A 20,471-nucleotide genomic window follows, 5' to 3' on the forward strand; every position below is an offset into this window, starting at 1 on the left:
TCTCTGTGATCCCATCTGCTATTATTGTATAGTTCCTTTCTCCTTCCTTTCTTTTCTAAGAATCTAGTTTCCTTAGTCTTTTCAGAGAAATAGTACATTGTCTTGCTTCTCCCAACTCTCTGGGAATTAATAATTTCTTGATCAGTGTCATCTTTTTTCTGATGCCCGACTGCCAGAACTCACAGGATGGTTTTGTTTAGAGCAGTGTTTCTCAACCTTGGCAACTTTAAAATGGGTGGACTTCTAATTACATGGCTGGCTGGGAAATTCTGAAAGTTGAAGTCCACCCATCTTAAAGTTGCCAAGGTTGAGAAACACTGATTTAGAGACAATTCCACTTTATAGACTTAACTCTAAGAGAGTCACTTAGCTTCTTACATAGTTTTTTACTGTCAGGCTAAAACCTTTATATTTGAGGTTGTGTTTTATTTATGTATTTCTAATTTCAATTTATATGGCCACCCATCTCAAAATCATGCCTCTGGGTGGCTAACAACAGTTAAAAGCACAATAAAAACATATAGCAATAAAAGATAATAACACACACATAATGAGTAGCCAAGGTAAAAAACAAAACCTGTCACCAGCAAATCAACAAACCATTGCACAGGCTCTGCCACATATCTAAATCTCCACGCCCAGTGACAAAACCATGTCTTTGAGGCCTTGTGAGAGGCCAGCAGCATTGAGGCCAATCTAATCTCGGGAGAGGGTGATATTCCAAAGGGCGGGCACCATGACAGATGACACACCCTAATAGATGGGACAGGAGCATTAATCCCAGTTAATCCAAGCCTTAATAGATAGATTGCCTAACTGTTCTGACCAATGGTATTTAGAATTTTTCCTAAAAGATAAGTATTCTGAAATCAACTATAAAACTGCTAAATTTTGTGCTTTGCTTTGTTTCAACCTGACAACAGAAGTAGGTTATTCACTTAATTAATAAGATTAGCTGTATCTTTTAATTTTACTTTAACTTTTATGATCTGATCTTGAACAACAGAAGGGAAACAATAATGAATGAATGAACATTTTATTATTCATTATTGTTTCTCTTCTACTGACAAAATTGAGCTATGCTCAACAGTCATATAACATATGGAAGCTTTCTGCATATTTACGTTATATCAAAGCAGTTGTTTCATTAGTTATTTTATTTCTTTATTTGTAGGTTTGAAAAAAAAATTAAATGATTGGCTCATGACTTTATATGTAGTTTATTGAATTTTTTATTAGGATGCAGCATCTCTAGGATCTCAAAAGGGTGGACTTACAAAACAAGGATGGTTATATAAAGGCAACATGAACAGTGCAATCAGTGTTACTATGAGGGTATGTATATTTTTTTGTCTAAACATAAAATACTGTGATGCTATACAGAACTGCACATTAACTGTAATCTCAGCAATATTTCTTAATGTATAAAAAGGTTTGCAGTATTTTGGGTGCAATTAAAGAGAAGTTTTTGGTCTCTGTGTGTGTCACATTGGTTTTGCTTTTAATATAATTTAATTTTTCACAAACTAGTCATTCAAAAGAAGATTTTTTCATCTCCTTCAACTTGGTGATGGATCATATAATCTTAATTTCTACAAAGATGAGAAAATATCAAAAGAACCAAAAGGCTCAATATTTTTGGATTCCTGCATGGGAGTTGTCCAAGTAAGTAGAGAATTATACTGCCTAATACACTGTGTAACTCTTGTGGAAACTCTTCTGGTGCTTTGGGATTACAGCTTTATACTTATTTACTGGTATAGAGTGTAAACCCACTAAAAGCAGCAGGGATTATTTTTGAATAAACTTAATAGAATTGCACTGTTGGTCCTCTGGGTGATAGAAATATGTTTGCTTACAGTGGCTTTATGTTTTTAGTGAACAAATACTCTAAAATACTGTGCTTTCTCAAGAGTTTATTAATAACACAGTTCAAGTGCTGAATTATTAAACCTAGGATCACGTTTTTGAAATAAGATATTCAGGAATTAGTGCCACTACATTAATTGCTGTAATGAAATTTATCTTTTTGATTATCTGGTGGTTTAGATTTGTGCACATGGAATTAAATGCTAAAAAAATAAAGCTGAAGATAACGTAAGAATGTATGGCAATCTTATTAAAATGTATAAATGTAAAATGTTTGACATCATTTGTGGGGGAATTGAGTTGTTAGAGTTAAATTCACACTTCCACTTGATCTTTGTGATGTTAACTTTTAACAGTCTTTTAAAAAAACCTTGCGGAGTAAAACATAATGTAGACCAGAGTTTTTCAAACTTGGCAACTTGAAGAAACGTGGACTTCAACTGCCATAAAGCTGGGGAATTCTGGGAGCTGAATTCCACACATCTTAAAGTTGCCAAGCTTGAAAAACAAAAGTTTGATGTAGACTGTTAAGTAGTATCTTCCCAGCAGCAAGGGCCAAAAAAAACAAAACAAAAACAAAACAAAAAAACCCCAGGGTTATCTTCATTTGTGTGCTAAGCATGGAGAGTGCTGTGAACTTGTTCTGATGCAACAAACCTGGAAACAGTTAGATCCTTAGAAAAATCATGCAGTCTTATTAACTGCCTTCAGATTTTTTTCTCTTGTTTGTAGTTTGCTATAAAATTGGTTCAGTGACCTAGTTCATGTAACACTAAACTCTGGTTAAGCATTATATTTAGAAGCCAGAACAAGCTTGAGCAAAGCCTCATGATCAGTGTGTTCTTCATTTCTCTTTTGGGCACATTTGGGAGAATACTTCGGAAGAGTTTACTTTCACTTTTACAGAATCTTGAATTACTGTTGCCAGCTGACAACTTAAAAAAACAACGTCCATTGAATGGCTGTCTAAAACAGTGAACTCCAGTACTGCTGAAGTCTACCTGAAATGCAGGAAGAAAATGAGAATGTGACCCTAACTTTATTCAGGGGTGTTCTGGCTCCTACTTATAGTACTAGACCATGATTTAATATTGCATGTGAATGCAACCATTATGTATATTTGTTTTCCTTGGAAACATCTCCTATGTGAATTATGCTAATTGTATTTTTAAGTTAATAACCAAAATGCCAAAGTTCTTCAAAAACCAGGGGAGATCAGGGGAAAATGTAAGTTGAAACACCTCTGATAGTTTGTCTTACATTTTCTGGAAACCAGATTTTTTTCCTCCTGCATTACATGCCCCTCTTCCACATTACTATATAAATTAGGAATATTTCTCAGGCAGAGTATTTTGGAAAATTTGCCCGTGGCTTAAATTCTAATTTTTCTAGAATACTAAAAATTCTAGAAAAACTAGAATTTAAGATGGACAATGATTTTAGTTTGTTCTTGTCTTTTTATAACTTACAAAATTAACTTGTCTTTTTCACAGCATTCAATTCTTAATTTACCTATTTCCAGATCAGCTCTTTCTGTACTGGCTTCAATATTCAATATTCTCAGCTTCTTCTGAGTTGCTGTTTCATCAAAAGCAATACCTGTTGTTATAATAGTTTGCAACGGGTACCATAATTTCTTTTAATAAATATGTTCAGAATAAATCTGTGGAACTCCCAAATTATTATTAATCTTCTGACCTATTTTGACTTCTTTCTCTCTTTTTTGGCAATGCAAGAGGAGTTCTAACATTGCTGATTTGAGCTAAACAGACAAGCTGTAATTTGGGAAGTATTTTGATCTTAATACTTGTATGGGTGTTTGTATGTAAATAATTTTTATTATATTTAATCTTAAAAATTATGTCTAAAAAACTACATACAGACACATTATAAAAACACTCTCTTTCACCCTCCCAAAAGGAGAAAAATCAATAAAAATGCAAAGTAAAAGAAGATCTCAACAAAAGCACAAACACACAAACATACACACATTTCACAATAGACATGTAAAGGAACTCAGTTTTTACATAACAAATTAAACCTTTCCATGACATTGGTAGACAACCCAGTCAAACATTGAGATTGAACACATTTTCTCAGTTCAGTATATTAGGTCTAAAAGTGGTAGTTTCTTTTCAGCAATGCAAAATTAGGGGGGTGAGGTAGAAAAGAAAAGCTGTTGCAGCTGCTTGATTAGTATTCTTTATTATATTGCAGAACAATAAAGTCCGACGTTTTGCTTTTGAACTCAAGATGCAGGACAAAAGCAGCTATCTTCTTGCGGCAGATAGTGAAGTAGAAATGGAAGAATGGATTACAACTCTAAACAAAATTCTCCAATTAAATTTTGAAGCAGCAATGCAAGAAAAGAGATATGATGATTCCCATGAGGGTAAATGCAAGTTATTTTCAAGTTACTTCCAAGTTGTTCAGTAAAAGAAATGAAAAGACTTTATAACTTTATAACTTTTCTCTTATAATTAATAATAGCTTATACTTTTCTCTCTTCCACATCCCACTGTTTTCTGTAGCATAGACAGGTATGTATTATCAAAAATAAGATACATTTACTATCAAAAATAAGACATAAAAATAATGTATACACGACGAATTTTACAAACCAGGCTGTCGTGATTCTTAAGAATCAGCTGGTGGCTGTTCTTGTAAATGCTAGAATGCTGTGATGGTGACAGATTAGGTACAGTCCAACATCAAATAGAACCTGAAACAGAAAATAGGAAATTGCCCATTTGGATTTTGTTCTTGAATAGTGTGAAAGATTATCAGTTTTTAGAATTCTTGATTATACCATTTTTCTATAGTGATCAATGGACTACTGTAGCTTTTTTTTTTTTTAACTTCCAGAAGATGAACAAAACAAGATGGACAGCTCATCTGGTTTAGACACTTATCTTCCTGAAATTGCCAAGGTAGTCTTGTGCTTTTTTTTTCTTTTAAAGGATGGATTTCAGTCACAGTGTGTAATAGAATGTGCAAAATCGAATATTCTGGAAAGTCCAATTTCCCCTCTGAGCCGTATCAAACTATCATTCCAGCAGCAGTTTGTTGGTTTCTAGAAGTAAAGCCTTCAGATCAGAAATGGTTTAAGATGTCCAGGGCATAGCATTCTTGATGAAACGGGCCTTTTAAAGGATCAGACCACTCCCTGAACACCTCAAATTGCTTCTGGTTTGAAGGATTAACTTCCAGATGTCACTGAACTGCCACTTGAGACAGCGTGATCCAGAGGAGTTTGTCACGATCAAGAGCAAGATTAGAACATTCCACAATTCTCTGGACTGCCCCATTTCTGAATCAGTGAATTTTGCAAACTGCTAGTTTATAAACCTTCCTAGGGGAAAATGTTGATGGTTCATTTACATTTCCTTACTATCATCTTAATTTTGCTGCATAGTTACTAGACGAGTATATTTCTGAAGTACAGTTGTCAAATAAAACCTTAAAACTGCCAGATGGTGTGCTTTTTTTGTTTGGTTTGTTTGTTTTTGGTTTCATAATTTCAAGCTAGATTTTCTTGGTAGGCAAATATGGGGTAAAAGTTACTATTGATCATTGTAAAGTATACCTAATCCTTGGTAGAATAATTGTTAAAATTCTGGTAGAAATGAATGGAGCAAGCATTTCTACGAGACCAGTTTCACCGGCCTTTAAGTTTAACATTCTTTTACATTTAGAAAACTCACATGCAAGAAAATGAATAGCCTGATTTAGCAATAAGATTGATATACTAAAGCAGTATGTCAGTCAGAATCAGACTTGAACAAGATACCTTCAACAGACAGATCTGTGGTTAAAATCTCTTAGTGTCCCCTTCCTAATTTCAGTTTAGTTCAGTGTTTCTCAGCCTTGGCAACTGTAAGATATGAGGACTTCAACTCCCAGAATTATAGTAGCTGGCAGGATTCTTGTAGCATTCTGCTTCCCTTGAGCTCTTTTTGCTAGAAGGGGTTCTCCTGTTTGCAGCTCTTTGTTGAACAAACTTCTATTCCTTGCAACGTGCTGAGTGCTTTTGCCCCATGAAAGTTCTGCTTAGATGAGATAGACAACTGCAATGCATCTCACAATGCAATGCAAGACTCTGAAGTAGTTTTTGATAAAGCATTATCATTTAATGGGACATCAGCCTTATATCTAAAAGGGACAGCCTTAAAAATCCTTGAGGGTTGAACTCCAACGTATTTTTCTGTGACTGGGGAAGGAACTAAACAATTTCCTACAAGGCGAAGTTTGAACTCATTGAAGCTGCACCATACTTTTCATTCTAGAAATGTCTTTTATGGTCATTAAAGGCACGTGTGATTTGTGTATGATGCAGGGAAGACTAGGTGGCTGTGCATGGTATGTAGACACTGATGCAGGTGAAACTAAATGCAAAACTTATGAGATATATTCAAAATTATTCTTTGCTAAATACACTTAGCGATAGAGTGTGAAACAGGAAACGTTTAACTCTATAGAAAGTGACTGGAATTTGGCTGCCCTTGAGGTTCAGAACACCTGCTTATTATATCTAATCTTGGTGCCTCAAATGCTGCTTCCTGTTTCCTTGAACTCCAGCAGCTATTTTGGCTTCTGTTTTTCTTAGGTACTATTTCCCCTGTATTCAGAGCTATGTACTTTTCTTGTTGCTATTTACAGTAAGCTTAATTTTTTTTTTAAATCTCTAAATCGTTTCAAAAAAATAAGTGCCCTTGTGAACTATGCTCTGTTCCTGGTATAAGTCTGTTATATAACAAGCACTATAGAATGGCTTGGCAGTTGTACTTCTGCGGGTTGGAGGTGCTGTCCTCCCTGTTTTTTTAAATTGGCTACGCGTGATACGGTCACCTCTTTCGTTTCACAATAAATCTTTGCAGGGGACCTTGTCCCATACTTACTTCTAGCTATCCTGAAGGCTTCTATTATCAATGTCATCTTCTTTTCTTTTCTGAACCAAAATAATTCTAGACAGGAAATAAAGTTGGTCAGGGAGGTTATATTTTACTACAAAAATAAGTAAAATGTAGGATTTACAGAAATAGATTCTATTTTTGTAGAAGAGTGCAGAATGAAATATACTAGGATATTAAAGAATTGCCATATTTTTATACCTCAGGCTGGATCTGTTACTATATACTTACTGTATGGTTCATTTCCTATTACATGTCATCAAACTTCTCTTACCATAAAAAGAGATAAATTAACTACAATATTGTATAGAGCCTGTGTGTTTATGTGTACACACACCCACAAATACAGTGTGTGTGTGTGTGTATGTATGTGTGTATATATATGTATGTATGTGTGTGTGTGTGTGTGTGTGTATATATATATATATATAGTATATTGTATAGTAATTTTCTCTTGTTTTTCAGTAATCCCTTTTTCCAAGAAATGTTAAATGAAGATATATTATTTTCCCAATTGGCTATTAAAGGAAAGGGATGAATAAAAATGAAAATTTAAAGCCCGAGAAGGCTACAAATGAGAAAAGAAATGGGAAGAAAAGATTACTTAAGGGGGATTGGAATTAGGATGAAAGAAAGATGTATGAAGTATCAAATAGAGGATGGAATTGCTATCAGGGGAATTTGTAAGGGGAAGGGGCTGCACTGTTTTATTTGCAATTCTTCCTTTTCCTTTGCTACCCACAAATGTATTAATGTGCTGTTCAAGACACAAGTCTTATAATTAATTGCATCAGATACCTCATTCTTTTTTAAATCGTATAAATAAGTCTTGTATAAATAAACAAATCAGTGTATAAATAAGCTTTGACAGATTATTTAAACAGAAATCACAGAAGAATAAAGATACAAAAAGAAAGTAGAAGGTAAACAACTACTAATAGTTCCGTGGCTGCCTTACCTTGTAGAACACCCTCCCACCAACTGTCTGGCAGCCCCCCACCCCAGCCTTCTGAAAGGCCATCAAGACCTGGCTCTTTGACCAGGCATTGGGGTAGAATGATGGGAACCTGTAGATGGCTGTTGGGGAACCCAAGGAGGATGACTGAGGCACTGGAGTTTCAGTTTTAGCTTTATGGTTTCGTAGTTTTATTGCTGTGAGCCGCCCAGATTTCTCGAAAATGGGCAGCCATACAAATCTTTTGAATAAATAAAATAAAACGGAAATAAAAACATTATGAAAAGAAAAAAAAAATTGGTAATGCATTCTCCCCTTCCCTTCTATTTATTTCCCCAGCCACCAATCACTAGCTAAATATGTTGTAGTGTACTTTGAATGCTAAACATTAGAGGTTATTGCTAGTATTTGCTTATGTGATGGAATGCGAGAGTGACCTTGGAAGATGTGGGGGGAGAAGAGATGCTGCCTAGGGAATGATCAGATAAAAGGGAAAGGAGCCCACAACAGAGTAACGATCAGAGGAAGAAACTTAGAAGGGTCCACCCTAATTACTCAGGCGGTAAACAGGGAGGGCAGGAGATTTGTACTTTCATACTGGCAAGATTCTGTTAATGTGGCCTTACAATAAAGTAGAATTAGCTCATCTACTCATGTTTCTGGTCTGGTTAACCTGGGAGGGCTGACAATGTAAGTCTTTTCATCTATTGTTTTTGATTGGTCTTTTAACTCTTACCCTAAAAACTGTATTCCAGGTGTCTGAATTTACCTTGCAATGTAATGTGTTGCATATAAGGGAGCCATTCCTGCTTGAATTTAGTTACGCTTTTATTATGGATATATACTGTCAGTTTTACCATTGCTTCATATTCTCCAATTTTGGTCTCCCAGATTTTTATTGTTGGTGAAGTTTTACTTTTCCATTATTGTGCCAAATTTGTTCTTGCAGCTGTCAATATATATCTTAGTAAATTGTAATACTTTTCATGTATAGTGGTGCTTAAAAGTTTGTGAACCCTTTTGAATTTTCAATCTTTCTGCATAAATATGACCTAAAACATGGTCTATTTTCCACAGAAGTCCTAAAAATAGATAAAGAGAACCCAGTTAAACAAATGAGTTGAAAACATTATACTTGTTCATTTATTTAATTGAGGAAAATGATCCAAAGTTACATAGAACTGTGCCTAGAGATGATAAATTGGAGGAAAGATTTAAAACTAAAATCAGTTGGCCATACCTGTGAGAAACCTTCTAGAGCCTGAACTGGCCTGAGTCATACTGTTATCACCAAAGTCCTAGAGAGGGCTTAACATCTGCTTTTGATGTCTAGGAGAAACTGAGTCTTGGAGAAACTAAAGAAAGAAGGAAAAGGAAAAAATATATAGGTTGTCATTTTTTAGTAAAATAACAACTGATTTGCACAACAAAGAATAGGAAAACATATTAATGGTTAAATAAATGGTTTATTGATTTAAAAAAGCCATTTTATCTTGTAGGGTTCCAGAGATTTGGAACTCAAATTCAGAAGTGAAAGCAGAGTTAAACTCTTTGCACTGGATCCAGATGCACAGGTAAGATTGATTGCAGGGAAAAATCCAAAGCTTTTGTCTAGTATTGGGTATTTAAAAAATATTTTCAATTTTTGTTTCTTTTAAAGAAACTAGACTTCTCTGGTATTGAGCCTGAAGTAAAGCCATTTGAAGAGAAGTTTGGAAAGAAAATCCTGGTGAAGTGCAACGACTTATCTTTCAATCTACAAAGCTGTGTAGCTGAAAATGAGGAGGGACCAACAACAAATGTATGCTGGAATGGTGAATTTATCATCTGTAATGTGTCAAGAATAATACCTAATGCATATTTTGATATTTAGGAATCAAAACATTCGGAGAAATATAATTTCATCTGAAAATACTTATTAGAGTTTTACAATCCAGTGCAAGAACAAACTGAATGATAAGGTTTTGCCATAGCAAGGAGTTGGAAGTTACATAGAGCTGATTATGTTTAAATAGATGCATATGTGCATTTTTAAAGATTATAGTATTGTTTAAACTTACTTTTATATATATGGTACAAAACATTTGACTACATATAGTATTAGTATGATCTACAAGGCTAAGGTACTTTTCTCATTAGTGGCATTCATCATGTAAAAGTCAATATGCAATATAAGAACAGCTTTTTCTACCAACAGTTCTACACTATCTATTGTTACAAGTATTCCAGTATTTACCATATGTTCATGTCTCCTTTTTTAATGCCCAGGTAGAGCCATTTTTCATCTCACTGTCACTATTTGATGTTAAGCATAATCGGAAGATTTCGTCAGATTTCCATGTTGATTTGAATCATAGCACAGTGAGACACATGCTAGCTAATACATCGCAGGAGTTGTTGAATGGGAACAGTGATTACTTACACCCAATTCAGGATATCGTTTCAGATGTTATTCTACAATATCCCAAACAAGTAAGGAGAAAAAAGTTAGTGTTTCATTACAGATCAGTGTCCCATATTTATATTTAAGAATTAATGAAGCAAATCATTTGTTTTTAGGGAATATTCTCAGTAACGTGTCCACACCCTGATATATTTCTAGTGGCCAGAATAGAAAAAGTCCTGCAAGGGAGCATTACCCACTGTGCTGAGCCATATATGAAAAGTTCTGATTCTTCTAAGGTATTTACTTTGATTGTCAGATGTTTCTAATTTTTGAGTTTGTCTATAAATTGGTAACTCCACAAAGTTGAGATATCAAAATGAAATGTAGTGCACATATTCAAGACATAAATCAGTTTGTCAGATTCTAATAATGATTTAATTCCTACACCCAGCAGACATGGGCAAATAGAGATTACAGGCAAGGTTGCATTTCCTGTGTTGAGGGAGAGGGAATTTATTTACCAATTGACAAAGCAGACTAGAAATGATTGTAAAACTGACTATTGAAAAATCTAGTAAGGAGTCTCAAATCCTGCTTTAATTTTAAGATTCGTTTTGAAAACAAAAAGCTAAATTGTAATAAAAACATGGGATACATCCTTTTAGATAAATTTTAGGAATGAAGGCTGATCTTTCCTTCAGTTTGGTGCTAACAGCAGTTTGGTAAATTAAGAACAGGGAAAGGAAGAAACTTCGGTTTCAGTAAGAACAGGGGTTGCAGAGGGGTGTATGCAGGAGGATTTTTTCGTTGTAATTCAGTTCTTTTTATGATTATTTACAGGTTGCTCAAAAGGTTCTGAAAAACGCAAAACAGGCTTGCCAGCGACTAGGGCAGTATAGAATGCCCTTTGCATGGGCAGCCAGGTAATGCATGATACTGTTCTTGACTTAATCCTGGAATTCTCAGATTTGTAGTGCTGTGACCTCCTAAAATGTTAAATTAATTTGTGTGAGTGCCCCCTCCCCATGAATAAAAGTAATGATTTCATAGATACACCTTGATAGAACAGGAACCAGAAATGTAATTGGTCACAGAAATGGCTTTGGTTCCACTGGATGCTCTTTAGAATAGCTATACTGAGAGTGGGGTTTCAAATAAATAAAGAGAGAGAGAGAGAGAATGAATTATAGATTGATTGTTGCTGAGAATGTAGGCCAGCCTTTCTCAATCTTTTGACCCTGGAGGAACCCTTGAAATATTTTTCAGGCCTCAGGGAACCCCTGTGCATTCAGGCTCAAATATAGGCTGGAAGTTACAAAATCATTACATTTGTTTCATTTGTAGGCCTGTATATATGCATTAACAGTGTTCTTAAACTAAAAATAAATAATGGATCTTACCTCTTTAATGTGAAGCTGCCCAAATTTGAATTTTTTTTTAATAAATTGTGATCTCCTGGGGAACCCCCAATGACCTCTTGCTGAACCCTAGGGTTCCACGGAACCGTGGCTGAGAAACCCTGATGTAGACTGATATTCTCCACAAATAAACCCATATATTTCCTCCTCCAGGTCACCTGGAAGACATACACTCCTTTTCTCTCATATTTCTGCCCCCCCACCCCCAGGCAGGCATAGATTTTCTGGTTCTCTTGCTTCTAGAGAGAGTATCCACAAAGGCCTTTCTGAGGTCCCATCTTGGCCTCCCCTTGACCCAGAAAAGGAAGAAAGGAACCTGCCGCACTCTAACCCCAAGCATTGCTGCTCCTTTTCTTGGTATTCTTTTCCCAGGCTGGGCCCTGCCCCTTACTTGACCCTTTGAGAGGCTGCTGATCCCAAGTTGCCTGCAAAGCTTACAGCACTATATGGACATTTAGTAGGGCTGTGCCGTGCATTTGAGTGGGCACTTTGCTAAGTGCATTGACATCAGTGAATCCCAACCTTGAAGACTTGAGCCAGTCACATTGTATGCGCTTGTTTCAGAGCTTCCCCAGGTTGTTTGTGTATCTGTCTGTGTGAGTGTATGTATGTGCATGCCCAGACAGCACTTCCATGGCACTGAAAACAAAGTAAAACAGTTGTGCAGGAACACAAAGCCCCTGCACCAAGCTGTCTGGAGACACGTTGCCTCAGTGCTTCAAGGAGGGGCCGTTTGTTTATTATCAGCAAACGACATTAATTTCATCACATATTTACACTTTTACATCTTCCATGCTTCAAAACAGAGTCATCTGAAGAATTCTAAGAGTTGTCTTGAGCCTTCTTTAAAAGAACAGAGGTTAGGAGGAGGGATTCCTCACTTTCTCTTTGACGTTTTTTTTTTTTTTGCTGCCCTTTCCTTTCCTTTCCTTTCCTTTCCTTTCCTTTCCTTTCCTTTCCTTTCCTTTCCTTTCCTTTCCTTTCCATGCCAACACTATTTCTTCCATGGCTCAGTCCTGGGTGGCAGACTCCCTAAGGCTGTGTTGGCACCTTTTGGCCACTTGAAGCTGCAGCCAGGCACCATCCTGGTACCATCCCCACCTGCAGAAGAGCTGCCAACCGCCACTGTGGGAAGGGAACCTTAGTGTGTATAGAGGATGGCCTTGAAGGACAGAGGGAAGATCTGTTACCAAGGCAACAATAAGATAAATGAGGCTTGACTCAGCCCAAGAAAGAGATTTATGAACATGCTTCAGACAGCACCCCCCCCCCCCATTCACATGAAGATAAAAGAGGAAAGAGGAAGGGAGGGAAGCACATTCAGACTTGCAAGATTCGATTGCTATAGCTGTTCTAATAAAAGTAGCTTCAGGCCCAGACAGGGTCTGTTTCTTAGTTTAGTCTACCTTATAGGGCTGACAGAAACAAACCCACTTCTGCCCCCAATTTTTGATGCCTATAGTGGGCACTGTTGAGGATAGCAGAATCTGGGCTCTGTGAAAGGAATTGTAGGTAACAGTATAGGAGTAACACCATCCAAGAAGGAAGGAGTGGAAGACAGGCCTCAGAGATCCAGCAACATTGGCTACAGAACAGAAGCCCAATTTGACCAAAGTGCTCCCCCACTTCAACTTTGCTTGCAACCCTTAGGGGATCAGGACTGTCTTTAAGAGCCCCTGACTTAATCCATTGATTTTCTAAATGGATTTATTTAAGTGTATTTCTAGTTTGGTATCAACCCAATATTTGTGACAAATGATTTAGCTAGAATGGGAATATTGTTGCTTTTTGTGCAACCATTTATACATATTTCAGTGAGTTAATGTGTCAATATTTTCTAAACTGCCTCTCATCTCTATTTCCCCACTGTAATGTTTATATAAAAACATTTTTAATTTAAAAACTTGTATTTCAGGACACTGTTTAAAGACATGGCTGGAACACTGGACAAAAGTGCACGATTTTCGGCACTTTACAAACAAGATAGTAACAAACTTTCAAATGAAGACATGCTTAAATTATTAGCTGATTTCAGAAAGTGAGTGTTTTATTTTACACAGAAATAAAATTATTCACATGAATTCAGATGGTAATAAACTACTGTTTCCTGTAACATACATTGCCTGGAATGGCGTGGTTCTGCTTTTTTGTCTCCAGTAGAGTTGAGACCATAAAGTTATACCAGAGATAGCTATTCACAGCCAGTAAGTCTGTGTTGCCAAATGACAAATAATATCTCTCCAGATCTTCCTCTTCTGTGTTTTATATTGATTTTTTAATTAGTTTCTGTATGACTGATCTTGCCCAAGTGATTTATTCAAAGCTGGCTTTGAATATACATGTCATAGATATTTAGTATTGATATATATTCCATGATTAAGAAATTTAAAATCAATAATTTTACATTTGGTTTTGATAGATTAAGAGCACTGTAGAAGAATTAGGAATTTGAAACTGATAGGCTGACTCATGAGTTCTGAAGGTTTCCCTGCAAAACTGGATAGTATTTATATATTTTGCTTATTGGTAAAATGAAAACAAAACAGATTTGAAACAGAAAGACTTCCTGTTGTCTGAAACTATAAAAAGTCATATATGGAAAAAAATGAAAATCTTGTAAATGTGCAGGCTAAGTAAAAAATATTGTAGCAGAAGACGTTCTTTGTAAAAGACTAAAAATTGTAAAGATAATTCTGTGGATGAGAATTTTTAGTGGAAATTGCTAAAGTATTTTGTGGATGCTTTGAATTAAAAGCTGCATGAATATGCACTTTAGGGTTTGCAGGTATCAAACATTCATATATATTGTACATTATGTTGATAGGAGAAAACTTTGTGCAAATTGTATTTCATGGAACTGTAGAATTGGTAGGGATTTTAGAGGTCATCTAGTCAGCATCCTCTGGAGCATCTCTGACAGGTGACCATTCAGAATCTGTTAGAAGACCTTTCTCAATTGTTGGCTTTCTGAAAAGCTTCTCCAAAGGTCAAGGACTTACCATTCATTGTAGGCAGTGTCATATGTGGAAGGGGATAAAAGCATAAAATCAGGAACCTTGTGTGAACGATGAAGGCTTCCTGTATTTGATGCTGGTTCTCACTTCTGTTATACCTCACAAAACATGGTCCAATATGTTGAATAGTTCCTCTCATTCTCGGGGGGATTTTTGGGGGGCTGGGGAAACTGGAGTACTGGCAATCTATGATGTAGGGAAAGGCGAGTTCCATAAAGATACCTTCTTTCAGGGTGAACCACAGCCCACTGATTGTTGTGTTGATCTGTCCCTGAAAAGAGTTGAACTATTCTCTTTTGAAGCGTGCTTTGGTATTTCATCCATAATTGAGATTGTATATATTATTCATCTCAGCTATTTTTCTGTTGGATCATATTTGTTTTTTTCCCATAGGCCTGAAAAGATGGCCAAGTTACCAGTTATTTTAGGAAACCTAGACATAACAATTGATAATGTTTCTCCAGACATACCAAGTAAGTATTGAAAAACTATTGTAAAGTAGCTACAATGGCTTTATTCTTCCATTTTTTTATTCGATTCTAATATATTTTCAGATTTTGTTAACTCATCATACATTCCCATGAAACAGTTTGAAAACAGTTCCAAGGCAGTAGTAACATTTGAAGTAGAGGAATTTGTTCCCTGTATACCAAAACATACTCAGCCTTTCACCATCTACAACAATCACCTTTATGTTTACCCAAAGCACTTGAAATATGACAGTCAGAAGTCATTTGCAAAGGTGAGTTAATGTACCTGCTAATTATGTTCAGACTCAAAACTAAATTGAATCTGAATAAAATCATGTCTCCCTGTTGGGAATTTGATTTATTTACTTGAAACAAAAGCAGCTAAACTTAATTTCTGTGCTCTTCTTAGGCAAGAAATATTGCAGTATGCATAGAATTCAGGGATTCAGATGATGAGGACTCCCAGCCGCTAAAGGTTTGTTGATCTGGCTTTTGGCTGTTAGAAGATGCTTTACATAAGCTTAATTAAACTTGGTTGCAAGAACAAACTGTGTTTGTATGCACTGCTGACGCTTTCTTCATTGAAATAAATGAAGTACAGACTTTTTTCAGTGAAATAATACAGGGCGTTAAGGAGAAATCAAGTTAACCGTAGCTGGTTAATTTGGTTTCTGGGTTATATTAAATTTATTTTCCATATATATGTAGGAATATAGACAAAAGAGATAAATTCCATCCCTAAGAGGTTTGCTGGGTAAAATTATAATAAATCAATTGCTTGTAAAGTTATTTTTCACACTGAGTCAGAGCAATTTTTTTTTTTAGTTTAAATCAGAGTAGACGCAGCTATGTAAAATACTAGGAATAGATTTTTCCTACCCCTTAGATGTTTTAACAAAGACTTGACTCCCAGACTTGAAGTATGCAAAATACCAGGAACAGAAGTAGAGAAAAACAATTACTCAGGAAGTTTTAAAAATTGCAGCATTCACAGTGGTGGTATGTGATTGCAATTTGTGAGTTAATGCATACCAGTTCAACACACCTGTTTTTTGTTTTATGTGCACATTCTTTGGTATTTAGAATTGCATTCCAAGACACTGAACGCTCTAATAACTTTCTATTAGTAACTTTCCTAGTCTGTATTCAAGATTATACAGTATAAGAAATATGACTTAAAAAAAACCTTTATTTTAAGAGAGATGAAAAAACTTAAGGGCAAAAAAACAACTTAGCAAGTCTCAGTTGATACACATTGCATCAATAACAGAGTTCCCCCTGCCTTGTTTTTTAGATTTACATTTATTTCCCATCTATGTGTTGCCTCCCATTGGCTTATTATCAGGTTCAAGGAAAGTACTAGTTGTAAATCCATCATGTTAATAACAAAATGACATCAACAAAAACAAGGAATTCTCCACTGAAGAAATGATTTGGAACAGAGCGTGAACTCTGCCCTGCTAGTGCAAAGCCATCTTCCTTCCCTTCATATATTACATCAGATTCTGGGACAACCAGAACCAATCTCTAAAAAAATAATAACCCTTTTATCATATATTCCATGCACTACAGAGTATTTATTGTTACATGCCAGAAGCTGTACAATAGGAATGTGCAGCACTTTAGATTGAAAGCTGAAAAGATACTTCAGAGTGGGCCTGGGTGCACTTACCCCCCCCAAAGTGCTTCATATCTATACTGTGAAGTATTGTTAAACATAGCAATGGTTGATATAATATTTTCTGAGCATCTTTTCATCCATTGAGGCATTAATGTCTTCAGAAGAAGGTTTGCTGACTTACGTTATCTTGTAGTGTGGTAAAAAAAGGAGATATTAAAAAATCCCACATGTAAGATATAAGAAATTATATCTAAGAAATTAGGGTCGGTATAAATCAGCCACTTCTCTTTCTCTTTCATTTTAAGTGCATCTATGGCAGACCAGGTGGACCAATATTTACAAGGCAAGCATTTGCTGCCGTTCTGCATCACCAGCAAAACCCAGAGTTTTATGATGAGGTAACTTTGTTTTTCTTCTTTCCTTTCTCCAAAATCCTTGCGCATTATAATTGTTTTCCAGAAACCCAGTAGGATAAGAGGGAAGAAGGTGCTTTGCAACATGGTCAAGCATTTTTATTCAGATCTAGGCAGATAAGTGTCTGTCTGCCCCCACTTTCCACCTGTAAAATGACAGTGATACCAGCTCATTTTCCAATACTATTAAATTACGTGCGATAATTATGCAAGGTCCTTTTGTGATAAGGTATTTTTCTTTAAGGAAAATTTAATTCAAGAAAGCTATTTTCCTTTTCTTAAAAAAAAATAGTGAGCATATATAGAAAGAAAAAATAAAAGTCTGCATAACAGTGCAACATTAAATGAAATGTCTTGAAGAAGTTATGTGGAAATTTTACGTTGAGTGTAATATTTGTTTTTATTGTATTTTTGTTTTATTGTGATATGATTTATCAGTTCTCAATAGAATCCCCAAAGAAATATAAAAATTATACATAAAATAAAGAGCCAGTTTGGTGTAGTGGTTAGGCTAGAAACTGGGGGACCGTGAGTTCTAGTCCCGCCTTGGGCACAAAGCCAGCTGGGTGACCTTGGGCCAGTCCCTCTCTCTCAGCCCTGAGCAGAAGGCAATGGCAAACCACTTCTGAAAAACCTTGCCAAGAAAACTGCAGGGACTTGTCCAGGCAGCCTCCGAGAATCGGACATGATCAAACAGATTAAAAAAAAATACATAAAATATTAAATGTCTTAAATCATGAAAATTAGTAAAGATTCAGTGCTAATATTTAATACATTAAAATTATCCTGTGGAACTAAAATACTGCTGACAAAAATTCATCTAGTTCAACTTTGTGAAAGTTGGTATGTTCATTTATATTCACCTTGAAAAAATAACTGAGAGCAGTGGCGTAGACATGTTAATTCTGCAAACATGTTCAGATCTCTGCACAGTCCATTGTATACTATCTGCCATGCTATGCTCAGTGTCCATTATTAATATGCATTGTATACAGTTTAATGTAAGATAAGATAATATTAAAATTAACAATATGGAAACAGAAAAAACAGCAGCCACAAGTAGTAAAGCAGTCCAATAATGAAAAATCATATTAATATGATTTTTATTTATTAAAAATATTTTGAACAAGAACCTAAACTGAAATAAGGTTGTGTTAGTTTTAACTGTAAGGGATTATTACGTTATCCATTAAAAAATGCCATGACAGAGAAAGTCCTCTTCCTTCTTCACACCAAATAAATACTGATAGCAAGTGGTACAACCAAGTGGTCTTGAATTGATCACAGTAGGAGCTTGGCTTGCACGGCAGATAGTGTCCTGGTCCCACATTGTTTAGGGTCTTACATCCAATCTCTTAAACTTGGCCCAGTATAAATTTATATATGTTTATATGTTACGCTGCAAAACATATACTATATACACTACCAGTAGAAGACACTTTCCAAACTCCTATTTTATTTCTTTTTAGGTGAAAATAGAATTGCCCACGCAGCTGCATGAAAAACACCATTTATTGTTTACCTTCTACCATGTTAGTTGTGACAGTTCAAGCAAAGGGACTGCCAAGAAAAAGGACATAGTTGAAACACAAGGTTTGTTTTTTTTGAAGTGTGATATATTTAGCTAAAGTTAAACATTTATTTAATCGTAACATTCAACATATGTTCTTTCTATTTGCTTGATGTTAGATTATTTTTAATAATATTGTTATAAAAATGATACACCGCTAAACACCTTGACCTCAGTAGGATTTGCAAACAAATGTATTACTCTTGCTCTTTTGAATTAGAACTTCATATCACATATTGAAATAAAAAGTAAATTTTTTATTCCACTGCATAATTTCTTAAGTAATAATGATCTTATTATAGAGTGCACTTTGCAAATAAAAATCTGTAAGGCATACTAACCAAAATGCAACAAAGATATAATTTCTCTTTACATTCCTTCTAGTTGGATATTCTTGGCTTCAGTTGTTAAAAGATGGCAGAGTGGTGACAAATGAACAGCATATGCTGGTAGCTGCTTATCTTCCAAGTGGATATCTTAACAGTCAAGAATCTGGCATGAGCAAAGTAAAAAAAAACAAAACATTATTTATCTTATTTTTTTCTTACTAGTAGATAAAGCTGATTTGTATTTAATACACAAAATAACCAACTCTTATTTTTAAATCAGCATTCTGGCCCTGAAATTAAATGGGTAGATGGAGGCAAACCACTGTTGACCATTTCAACTCACCTAGTTTCCACTATATATACACAGGTTGGTGATTAGTTCCACTAAAACTTTCTACCAAAGTTGTTGACTTCATTTCTTCTGCAAATTTGTATAAGTCTTATACTTCTATAATCATGACGTGAAAAAGATGATGCAGTCAGGCTGTGACTATCTTGCTTGCCCATCTTATTACAGCAATCAATACAGAGAACTACAGGCAGAAAGAAGTGTATGAATCTTTACTCAAGAGTTTGAAAGGGAGGTAAACTCACATAGCCTTCCCTCTGTACATGACAGGGCTCTAAGTAGGGTAAGAGCATCAATTCTGCAAGCTTAGAGTTCGAAAGAAGTGCAGATTTTCCTTCCTTTGTGCTGGGTTTTAGATTAGCACAAGATAGAGGACAATACTCTGACTTTCCGGGGGAAGGTTATGGGATAAATAAATCTGTCACGTCTGTCCAACACTAATATTTTAAAAATTAAGAGTTTTATGTGATGGGATTTTGTGCTAGCAAGAAAACACAAAGGGAGGAGTAAGGGAGCATGTTTTTCACTAGTCTTCACTATTCTTCCTTGTACCCAACTTCCCTGAAAAAATGAGATTTGCAAGCAAGTATCAATTATGGTATGTTGTAGGGAGGAACTTGTTGCAAGTTATGTGTGTTCCCTTTGGGAAATGAAGGTGCTTTCTATTAGTATAAAATCGTAATTAGATACAGCCTTCATTGAATAACATAATGAATTGCCAGCATAAAAATGTTCAAAATCTATTATTAACTTGGGCCCATAGAATAGCAATACCATGGAAATTTGAACCAAACTTTTGAATTGGTGCAAACCTTTGGGATGACACCATAGGTAGGAACCAAAAAAGTATAATGTTCATCCCAGGGGATCCATTTGTAGTTATGGTACACTTATTGAAAATCATAGTAAGGAATTGGTCTTTGCATGCATATTTTAACGTTTTTGGTCTTTGAAATATTAGAAAAATGAAAACTTGCAAGTGTTTTCTATGAGAATAATGTAGGCTCAGGAACCAGTAAGAGCTACATAATTGAAATTAATAAAGTTGTGTTGTTACATGATGTATGAGAACTCAATAGTGAAAGACAAGTTGCTTTGTGCTTCTCAATTTGGTTGAGTTCTTGAAAGTGAAAACACTTTGCTCCATATCTGTACTGATCTTTTTAA

The 20,471-nt window shown here is 35.4% G+C and overlaps 1 protein-coding gene across 5 annotated transcripts in view; it reads left to right on the forward strand.

Annotated features, from left to right (window-relative positions):
• The window catches only part of DOCK9 (dedicator of cytokinesis 9), a 133,616-nt gene that overhangs the window by 58,137 nt on the left and 55,008 nt on the right, over positions 1-20,471 (forward strand). For all 5 annotated transcript variants that reach the window (XM_063304808.1, XM_063304810.1, XM_063304811.1 and 2 more), the window contains exons 6-22: positions 1,240-1,335; positions 1,531-1,665; positions 4,087-4,261; positions 4,735-4,799; positions 9,234-9,308; positions 9,395-9,535; positions 10,003-10,206; positions 10,294-10,416; positions 10,961-11,043; positions 13,454-13,576; positions 14,946-15,025; positions 15,107-15,294; positions 15,432-15,497; positions 16,949-17,041; positions 18,526-18,649; positions 19,011-19,132; positions 19,236-19,322. In XM_063304808.1, coding sequence (XP_063160878.1) covers positions 1,240-1,335; positions 1,531-1,665; positions 4,087-4,261; positions 4,735-4,799; positions 9,234-9,308; positions 9,395-9,535; positions 10,003-10,206; positions 10,294-10,416; positions 10,961-11,043; positions 13,454-13,576; positions 14,946-15,025; positions 15,107-15,294; positions 15,432-15,497; positions 16,949-17,041; positions 18,526-18,649; positions 19,011-19,132; positions 19,236-19,322 — 1,980 coding nt within the window. The remainder of the gene's footprint in view (positions 1-1,239; positions 1,336-1,530; positions 1,666-4,086; positions 4,262-4,734; positions 4,800-9,233; positions 9,309-9,394; positions 9,536-10,002; positions 10,207-10,293; positions 10,417-10,960; positions 11,044-13,453; positions 13,577-14,945; positions 15,026-15,106; positions 15,295-15,431; positions 15,498-16,948; positions 17,042-18,525; positions 18,650-19,010; positions 19,133-19,235; positions 19,323-20,471) is intronic.

This window comes from Candoia aspera, chromosome 5 (genome assembly GCF_035149785.1).
Source record: "Candoia aspera isolate rCanAsp1 chromosome 5, rCanAsp1.hap2, whole genome shotgun sequence".
NCBI classification, from domain to species: Eukaryota; Metazoa; Chordata; class Lepidosauria; order Squamata; family Boidae; genus Candoia; species Candoia aspera.